A 10,634-nucleotide genomic window follows, 5' to 3' on the forward strand; every position below is an offset into this window, starting at 1 on the left:
AAGATACAATGTTGTAACTGTGGAGGAGAGCACAGTGCTGCCTATGGAGGATGTGTAGTGCAGAGGGAAGCCAGAGAGGCCCAGAGAATTAAAATAACTGAAAAAGTTTCATATGCAGAAGCACTGAAGAAAGTTAGGGGGACAGGAACAAATGATGAAAGATTTAGTGGAATGACACAAAGACATGTAGCTCAGAGGGACAGTAAAACAACAGATAATCAGGACAAAACCCAAACCCCAGTGATGACACAAAATGTCTGCACGCACAAATGTAAAGTTAATGATGAAACACTAGTGGTGAACAAAGTGAACTTTGTGGTCTTCATCTGCCACACCATTAATGTTACGACACAACTGAAAAGGAAAAGTGACAGGATCAAGGCCATTGTGGAAGCAGCAGAAACATTTCTGGATATGAAAGATGTGAAAGCAGACCAGATACATGCACTACTAAAGGAAAATGAAGCTGCAGGAAATACACATGTGGAGGGTTAATATATTGATGATGGTTCTACACATACTTCAGTGGAATGCAAGAAGTCTTATAGCAAACGGACAAGAATTTAAAAAGTTCATACATGATTTAGATACAGTTCCAGATATTATTTGTGTACAGGAAACTTGGCTACAGCCCCAGCTAGATTTTATAATTCCAGGGTTCAGTTCCATAAGACATGATAGAAATAACCAACATGGAGGAGGGTGTGCTACTTTCTTCAAAGATGGACTGGCCTATAGGGAGATCCCCTCCCCTGAGGATATTGAATGTACTGTAGCAGAAATTTATAGCCCAAGAGAAGAAGGAAACATTAAGTTAATTAACTTTTATAATCCATGTAGAAACTTAACTGTTGAAAGCTTCAAGGAATTGGCAGGGATCGTAGCTAAGAGAGAAATATGGTGTGGAGATTTCAATGCACACAGCAGTTTATGGGGTAGTACTCACACGGATAACAATGGGGATGTAGTGGAAGAAATGATGGATGAAAGGTCTTTAGTATGTCTTAACAGTGGAATAGGTACAAGAGTGGATGTGAACAGGGGTACGATGTCATGTTTGGATCTGACAATGGTGTCAGATAGACTGGTGAATGCGTGTGAGTGGTATGTTAAGAATAATTCAACCGTAGGAAGTGATCACTTCCCTGTGATAACTATTGTAAATACAAGTGTATGCCTTCAGGAAGGGAATACGTTCACCAGGTGGTGCTTTGTTAAGGCAGACTGGGAAAAATTTAAGATGTGTTGTAAAGAGTCAGTACATTTGATTACACTAGAAGGAGACATAGAGGAGTGCACGGATCAGATTACAGAACATATTCTAAATGCAGCAAACCTGAGCATACCAAAAAGAACTACAAAGGGCAGGAAGAAAGTGGTACCGTGGTGGAACGAGGAATGCAGCAGAGCAATTAAAGAACGAAACAAAGCATTCAGAGCACTGAAGAAAAATTTATCACAAGAGAATATTATAGATTATCAAAGGAAAAAGGCAGTGGCTCGTAGGATCATTAAATACACTAAAAAGAGTACATGGAGAGATTTTTGTGCCACCATAGGCAGAGGGGTCAAGCTGGGGGATGTATGGTCTATGCTCAAGCGAATGAGTGGGAAAAGGAAGTCAGCTTTAATACCAGCACTAGTAGATGGGGAGAAAATGGCAGTGTCAGACAAAGAGAAGGCTGATGTATTAGGTACAGCATTTGCTGCAGTTCATAATGGGGAGCACATTGGTGAATTACACAGGCAGCAGAAAGACCGCATATGCAGAGAAAATGAGAAAGTGAGAGAGAAGAAAGAAGATGACATGTCAACGTTGAATATGGACCTAACAAGCCCAGAACTTAAAATAGCCTTACAAGGTACAGGGTATACGGCACCAGGACAGGACCAGTTATGTTATGCCATGTTCCGGCAGCTACCAGAGGAATCTTTAAAAATGGTGTTGAGACTGTTTAATAAAATATGGAGGGAGGGAACTCTGCCCAGTGGCTGGAAAAGAGCAATAATATTGCCATTTAATAAACCTGGGAAGAACCCTAATAATCCTAGTAACTATAGACCCATAGCCTTCACGTCTCACTTATGTAAATGGATGGAGAAGATAATTGTTATGAGGCTGTCATATGTTCTGGAACAGAGAGGGCTATTTAATAATTCTCAGAGTGGATTTAGGAAAGGACGATCCACAATGGATGCTCTAGTTAGAGTTAGTAATGAAGTAGAAAAGACAATGAAAATGAAAGAGTTAATGATAATTGTATATTTTGATATAGAAAAAGCATATGATTCCATGTGGAGGGATGGGTTGCTTATCAAACTAAGTAGAATGGGTATTGGAGGGAGATTATATAACTGGGTTATGGACTTCTTAACAGGCAGGAAATTTAATGTCAAGGTTGGAACAGAAGTTTCTAAAGATTATAAAATTGAAAATGGTATTCCCCAGGGAAGTGCAATCAGCCCTGTTCTGTTTAATGTAATGATAAATGATATTTTTTCAAAGTTAGATGGATGCATCGAATCAGCGCTATACGCAGATGATGGGGCCATATGGATGAGGGGAAAAAATGTGTCACATGTCTTCAGGAATATCAGGAAAGCAATAGAAAAAGTGGAAAAGTGGTCGTATGAATGGGGGTTCAAAATGTCAGCCAGCAAGTCATGTTACATGATCTTTACAAACAAGCGTAAGATTGACAATGAGAAGTTAACACTTTATGATCAGCCGATGGAGAGGGTGAATGAGTTCAAGTACCTGGGCCTATATTTAGATCACAAGTATACATGGAAAGCACACATTGAACACCTGGAAACGAAGTGCAAAAAAGTTATTAATCTACTACGGGCTGTAGCAGGCTGTGACTGGGGGGCAGATAAAAAATCACTAATTGACATATACAGGGCAGTCATGAGATCAACAATAGATTATGGCAGTATAGTTTACGGAGCAGCAGCTAAAACTTCATTACAAAAAGTAGACAGACTACAGTATAGAGCACTGAGAATTTGCATAGGAGCCATTAGGTCAACACCCATAAACGCAATATTAATAGAAGCAGGAGAGACACCACTGGATTTAAGAAGGGATAAACTGGCACTTACATACTGGATAAGGTTAAAAGGGAGTGGGGAAGAAAACCTTACAACGAGGACAATAAAGGACTGTTGGGAATACTCTAAATTCCAGAGACATGGGTTTGGGTGGTCAAGGGATGAAAGGTTGAGAAGATATGCAATGGACACATTAAAATTCACTAAATACACACCGATGAGTAACATACCTCCTTGGCTATTCCCAGAAGCAAAAGTAGACATGAGCATACTGGAACGGAAAAAAGAATGGAGAATGAACGAAGTAGGAGGTAAAGCAAGTATTTACCTGAGAAATAGTTACTACAACTACCTGGAAATTTACACAGATGGGTCAAAAAATCAAAAGGATTGTGTGGGAATAGGTGTATTTATCCCTGAGTTTGATGTGAATATCTCTAAAAGATTATCCAACCAACTATCAGTATACACAGCAGAAATGGTGGCAGTCTACATTGGGTTACAGTGGGTGGAAGAGGTCAGTCCTGATAAGGTGGTGGTATGCACAGACTCAATAGCGGTATTAGAAAGTATTAAATCAACAACAACGTGCAGAGAAGATTTATTCATTGATATTTCTCACAGTTTATTAAGATTACACAGACGTGGCATAGATGTTCAGTTCTGTTGGGTACCAGCACATGAGGGAGTAACAGGGAACGAGGCTGCTGATAAACTAGCAAAAATGGCTCTACATAAGGACATAACATTACCAGTTCCACTAGGAAAAGGAGAAGGTAAAGCAATAATTAAAAAGAAAGGAATGGAAATATGGCAGAAAAGGTGGGAGGAAGATCAGAAAGGACAGGGATATCACATAATACAAAAGACTATAATAACAAAGAATTATACTGAAAGGAACAGAAGGGAGGAAACGGCTATAACAAGACTCAGACTGGATCACACAGGACTAAATGGCACCTTGCATGTAATGGGAAAAAGGGATAGTGATAAATGTGAGAACTGTGGAATAAAAGAAAATGGTGAACATATCCTAATGCACTGTAACAGGTATAAAATAGAAAGAGAGCGGCTACAGGAAAAAGTGAGAGAGGCAGGACGTGAGTGGAATTTGAAGGGGATACTGGGAACAGAGGGAGAGGGGGTTGAAATCACCAGAAAGTCACTAATTAATTTCCTAAAAAACACTAGGCTGATAAACAGAATTTAAACCGGGCTAAATGAAATAATTTCACACACTCTTGTACAGTAGGTGGCGGTATGCACCTGAAAGTTGCTTGCGATCCGCCAATAAACTGAGAGAAGAAGAAGAAGAAGATGATCCGGACCGCTCCTCGGTCCCCTGGTCTGCGTCGGTTCCTCGTCCCGCCTGAGGAGGGCAGCAGCCCGGCAGAGGAGGAGCTGCGGGACCGCAGACGGACGAGGAAGAGTTCAACGGTTCCCGGTTGTTGCACCGGTGCACATCAACGGTGCTGCTGCTTCCCAGCGGCTCTGGACCGGACCGACACCGCTGCTCCGGCTTGTTTCCTCATCTTCCCGCCGCCATGTGTCGACGACGAGCCACGTGTTGACAGCTTCCCGCAGCGACATTAACGTAGGTCTCATCCTCACCGAGCAGCTTTATACCAAACCTGTCCAGTCTCCCGTTTTGGCCGGGAAACTACCGTATTTTACCCCTCTCTTTAGTATTTTCCCGTAAATTTCCCGTTTTATAATATAATAATTTTTAAACTGCAAATTGAATTCTTACTAGTCTCGCGAGAACCGCCACCTGCTGTAAGCCTGGATGGGACCTCTCGCGAGGTTAGAGGCGATAACGGGACAACAAATCAGAGATGATGGATGTAACCAGAGAAGACATTTCTGCCCAAAAAAGCCCAGACTTCGTGTAAATATCTTTAAAAATGGGAAACTGAATGTACTTTCCTAGAGATGAGCAGGATGGGGCTCAGCTACCCGTTCTGAAAGATGTGTAACAGTGTTTTTAGTGTCTCACGGGGGAAGGACTGATTTAAAATAAAATGTGAATGTTTCACTGGAAGACAATCAATGTGTATATTTCAGTGTCAACAAAGGTAGAAGTAGCAGATTCTGAGCACATAATTGTAGTTTTTAAGTGGTTGACAGGTAGTTATTTTATATTTCTCCTAAATCTGTCTTAAAATGTAAGATACTGGACCTTGGTTGGGCTGGTGCAAAAAAAAATGTCCCTTATTATTAAAGCCAAAACTTGATAGGTATGTTTTATACGATTTAAAATAAATAAATAAAAAAAAAACACAAACTAAAAGCATTATTATTAATATGTACCATGAGTTAAATAATATAACATCTTAGCTTACCTTGCATTGGTCAGTTGAAGATGGAATTAATGTCTTTATAGGTCAAAATATTTGAGGTGTATCCTCAAATATTTCTGCACGAATCAACCTAACTGTAAACCTATGTAGGTTAATTTTGCAGAAACTGATGTGGTTTTACAGAGATTTCATTTTAATCTCCAGTGCATGAAAGTATATATGATTGTGGTGGATAATTATCTGTTGTCATGCTGGTTTTTAATTATACTGCAAAGTGAATGCCGGTAATTGTAGTCAGGCTGTAATTCTTCATCAGAAATCTGATGTATTTGTCATTATTTCTTGCAAATACCAGCTTTGTTTATAGCCTTATTTACAGGATTATCTTTTTTCTTCAACAGAGACGGAGAGCGATGGAAGAGAGGTCTGAGGTGTTGGAGGATATCGTTTTTCGAGGAGTGGCGTTTTCGGTGAAGATGGCGTTGGACAAGGGTTTGCTGATAGTTGAGATCTCAGACTCGGTGACAGCGGATCAATGGAGGGGGGAGTTTGATCCAGCATGTGAGTTACTGATAGAAATAACGTCTTCACAGATGCTGATTTTTATTTTTCTGCCATATTTAATTGTTATTTATCACCCCCACCCCAGATATTGAAGACCTCACCCGTAAAACTGGCAACTTCAAGCAGTTTCCAATTTTCTGTAGCATGTTGGAGTCAGCGGTTAGAAAGGTACGTGTTGTGGTTCACGCAGGGGAAATGTAGAGGTGGGATTCACGTGTGTACAAAGGCAAATGAAAGACGGGAGCAGATAAACCTGCTTCAGGCTGTGTGAGCTGAGAAAGAGACTCAGTCAGTCGAGTTTAATGTTTCCACTTGAGTGAAAAATGCAGTTAACCAGAGCTGTCTTCTTCTCTGTCGTCTCCTAAGTCAAGTAAATAAACGGGGACCAAAAAGAGTTGCTCTTGAAGGAATTTTTATCTTTCATCTTTTTTTGTCACACTCAGCTATTTTGTGCATGGGGGAAAAAATACCAAAAATAGCCACAAAGCTGTTGTCAAAATGTTTAAAACCTTTAAATGCTCCCTCCCTCGAGCTAGCAGCCAAGAAGTCTGTTCATCCTAGGGCTGGGCGATATATCGATATTTTAATATATATCGATATATTTTCAAACACGATATGGTACGAGACAATATCGTTTATATCGATTTAAATTTTTTTTTTTTTTTTTTTTTTTTTCTAATGATTTTGATATAGCTTATTTTGTGACAAATTGACTTGAATGTTTTATTTGAGATTTGCACAAATGTTTTATTTGCACAACTGTCAACCTCAGTGGAAAAGTCTGCCTGTTACTGTCTACATTGTATTAATTGCACAGTGTATTTTAATTGAATTGTTATGCAGGAAAGGGATATTTGTTTTATTTTATTCAAGAAGCATTTTTATTCTATATATGCAGGCAGTTAATTTTTATTTCATTTGTTTTATACATGTTGATATTGTGCAGACCTCTGTTAATAAAGGTACCTGTGTGACATTTGGCACGAGGCATTGTATTAAAACTGACTGTTTTTTTAAGGGTTTGCCTCAGAAAAAAATGAAGCTAACAGAGATGCTAACAGAGATGCTATGCTTTAATGCTTTGGGGGAAACCCCAATTAAGGCACAGAAAAAATATCGAGATATATATCGAGTATCGCCATTTAGCTAGAAAATATCGAGATATGACTTTTGGTCCATATCGCCCAGCCCTAGTTCATCCCGATGTTGCATTACTAATTACTAACTAGAGCTTTCTCTGTAGATGAGCGAGTCCGTTACACTTGACCTCTTGACTTACGCTGACCTGGAGCTTCTACGCAACAGAAAAGCAGGAGTTGTCAGTCGCCCTCGTGGCCACCAGCAGTCGTCCGCTCTTACTGCCAAAAGATATCTCATACTCGTTTACACTGTGGAGTTTGACAGGTTTGTCCCTCACTGGTGTAATATTAGGGTTATATATTTGAAAGAAATTTGCATTATGTCCTTCTTTGATCACATATTTAATCTCTGATCATCGTAGATTTGTTTTTGTTAATGAAAGCTTTGATTTGCTGCTTTGAATACGTAGGATACACTACCCTTTACCGCTGCCATATGTGGGGAAGCCTGATCCAGCTACCCTGCAGAAGGAGATCAGAGCCCTCCGGGCTGAGCTCGGCGCCGTCACCTCTCACGGAGTTAATAAATCTGCAGAACTAGAAATACAGCGGCTACGAGCAGAGTAGGTTGTATGTAATCCCTCTTAGCATGACCACTTATGAAGCCATGTTGAGCTTAATTTTGATGACAGACTACTTCTCTTTTTTTCTTTTTTTTTTCCAAGGCTGACTGTGGTGAAAGAAGAGAAGGACGCCATGGCTCGCCACCTGGAGGGGCTGCAGATGACTGAAAGAGGATCCACACCCGGCCAGGACTGGAGGAACAGAGATGTGGTGAGGATGCTGGAGGAGCAGCTCGTCAAGGAGAGGGCCAAAGGTCAACGCTCAACGAGCAAGAGGTGTCAGGAGCAGAGGCTCCTAATGGAGCAGGTGAAATGGAGCAAGACTTTTGTTGTCCGTTCCTTTTTATTAAAGAGGTTTTAACCTTTTTTTTTTCTCTTTCTGTTTTAGTTGGATGAATTGAGAGCATCAGAATGTGCTCTCCGCATCCGTGTTAAGAATCTCACCAGTGAGCTGGCAATACTACGGAGAGGGTTAGACAATCTCAGCGTGTACTGCACCTTTACTTTCTCTTCCATTCATTCACATACCTTATTCGTGAATGGATCATTTGTCAACCGAATGAATGAATCACTCGAGCTTTCATGCCCTCGGTGCGTCTGCAGCAGGGTGACCCCGGTGTCCGGCCACACCCGATCTCGCGTCGACGGGGAAGTCTACCGCTCGCTCTCCCGCGAGAGGAGGTCTGGATACGGCACTGGTAGGGCGCGTTCAGGATCCAGAGAACGGACAGAAGATAGGCAGCACTGGTCAACGGAAAGAGGGCGGAGAGCAGACTCTTCGGGGCCACGGGCCTACATACCCAGGCCGTCACCGTCTCCCACAGGTGCCAGTACTGCTCAGAACGATCCTCCATGCTGTATAATCACGTGTTAAAGTCTCAGTGTTCACAGCTGCTATCCTACAGGCTCCAGAGTGCAGCGCTTTGACCCAACTGCATACATCCAAGATAAGCAGCGCAGACAGAAAGACACAGAACTCAAAAAGTTGGTTCCCATTATTTTCTCCTTTTGAAAGCACGTAAACTCTTGGTGCTGCGGTTACTTAAACCAACAGCTTTCATCCTGATGTCAGACAGAGGAAGGTGAGGAGGGACATGCTGGCGTCGCCCAACCTCCCAGAGAGAGGCCGCTCCCGGTCCAGAGAAGCCTACCCTCCGACGGCCCGGTCCGGCAGCAGAGGCAGGAGTTTGTCGGTGGAGCGCCGAGGCAGCAGGACCTCCTCTCAGAGCTCACTGGTCGATATGGAAGAAATGGCCAAAACCCTTTTCAGGTAATGTGACGACACTGCAAACGTTTTGTGAGGCTTCTGTTGCTTCAGTTACTTATTTTAATGTCCATTTTTCCTTCTGCAGAGGCAGAAAACAGACTTATAATGGACCTAATGAGGTGAGTAATTACTGTGAGTCTTCTGTTTGTCAACGAATCTGATGAAACAACAAAATGTCAACACCCTTTGTTCTTTTTGAAGATATAAACCCTCACTGAGGGGTCACAAATATATTTAGTCCACTTAAATGTAAAAGTCATTTCTTCAATCATCTGAACTCTGTTGATTTAACTGATGTGTAGATTGTGTATTCGGAGCTGAGCATTAGTGCGTATACGGCTGAGTAATGAGGCTCAGTGATGGTGTAAAAGTTTAATTTAAAAAAAAAACAGCAAAAATGTTCACAGTAATGAAAACTAATTTTTAACAAAAAAACTAAGTAAAATAATACATGCAGGCAGATTGTTGACATTAAGAAAATATATATATTATTGTGCATTTTATCTCTTCTAGTCTAGAGGTGGCCTTTTGACAAGGAAGCCATTATGCAGTACTCCAACACACAGAATTAAAGACAAAGGTAACCTTAAATAATGTTTTACTACAATTAAAGAAGGAACAAAAACAAACGTGACACCACACTAATTGATATTTCATGCCAACGTCCCCAGAGAGCACTGCAGATAGAAGTGCTGACCTGTCTGAGATTGATGCGAGGCTGCAGGCTCTGCAGGAATACATGAGGGACCTGGATACGGGCCACTAACCTGCTGTTCCAGCCACACCTGTGGTACCTGAGAGCTGCACTGGAGCTCTGAGCAGCTGCGTGCAGACGGAGGAACTCACACACGAGTCAAACCTGAGGAACGTGTTGATCCGAGTTCAAGCTCCAGAGACTCACCCTGGAGGTTCAGGACTGCAGGACTCCACAAACATCACTGTGAAGGACTACTTTTTGTGGACTGATTATTTTTATCCAATGTGTCAATTAATGAGAATATAATTTTATCTGATAAATATTTTTATTTTAACCAAACTAATGCATCCAAGTGAAATTTGGCACTAATTGAACTGGTAAATATTTTCATCTTTGTGGTGATCGGTTTGTCTTTTATATTTAATGATATTGATGAGTCAGCGTGTGTTTTCATGTAAACAATTCTTCATAAATGTTCGTTTAATTCTGCGGATGGCAAATAGATTGTTATTCAAACTCCACATTTCAAATTCTGGTGACGTTGTGCATATTTCCAACTTATTATTGTAAAAATGACAATTTCACAGTTAAAAATTTGTATGTAAAATATCTCCATCTTTGCAGAAAACAGGGTTATAAATATATTTGTTTTATATTAAATCCACATTTTGACCACACTTATTGAACCTGTGGTGGACTGTTGTTTCCCCTCCTAGTGCATGCAGGGATAAACTCTCGAGGGACCAAGTAGACCATGTTACTGTTTCAATGTGTGTTGCCATAAATTGGTGTTAAACTGTTACTGCTGCCAAAGCTCAATTTTTTTATTTTTATTTTTCAGTGTTTGTATGTTTTGCTGCTCGATCTTGAGCATTGGTGCATTTCTTTTATTTTTTCTACCATCATAGTTGATCCACATGTGCACTGCAGATGAGCATCGTGTCCTCTCTAAACAGCCTTTTGAAATAACTAAATGTTTTGTTAAAGAATATCCCACCAAAAATAAATCTAAAACACTTTCATTAATGCTGCAAACTTTTTCACAATGGT

At 40.8% G+C, this 10,634-nt stretch overlaps 1 protein-coding gene across 2 annotated transcripts; it reads left to right on the forward strand.

Moving 5' to 3' along the window:
• Positions 1 to 4,441: 4,441 nt before the first annotated feature.
• ccdc61 (coiled-coil domain containing 61) lies at positions 4,442 to 10,610 on the forward strand. 2 transcript variants are annotated; one of them, XM_061739947.1, is made up of 13 exons: positions 4,442 to 4,648; positions 5,756 to 5,915; positions 6,004 to 6,086; positions 7,162 to 7,322; positions 7,468 to 7,620; positions 7,723 to 7,927; positions 8,009 to 8,109; positions 8,224 to 8,444; positions 8,526 to 8,604; positions 8,693 to 8,890; positions 8,973 to 9,006; positions 9,401 to 9,467; positions 9,559 to 10,610. In XM_061739947.1, exons 2-13 carry the CDS (start codon positions 5,768 to 5,770, stop codon positions 9,651 to 9,653), a joined length of 1,545 nt encoding a protein of 514 aa, XP_061595931.1. In that variant the 5' UTR covers positions 4,442 to 4,648; positions 5,756 to 5,767; the 3' UTR covers positions 9,654 to 10,610. The 2 variants fall into 2 exon arrangements, with proteins under 2 accessions (XP_061595931.1, XP_061595932.1); XM_061739948.1 differs by having other exon boundaries at positions 8,009 to 8,091.
• The last annotated feature ends 24 nt before the right edge of the window (positions 10,611 to 10,634 follow it).

Source organism: Cololabis saira, chromosome 14, assembly GCF_033807715.1.
Source record: "Cololabis saira isolate AMF1-May2022 chromosome 14, fColSai1.1, whole genome shotgun sequence".
In the NCBI taxonomy this organism is placed as follows: domain Eukaryota; kingdom Metazoa; phylum Chordata; class Actinopteri; order Beloniformes; family Belonidae; genus Cololabis; species Cololabis saira.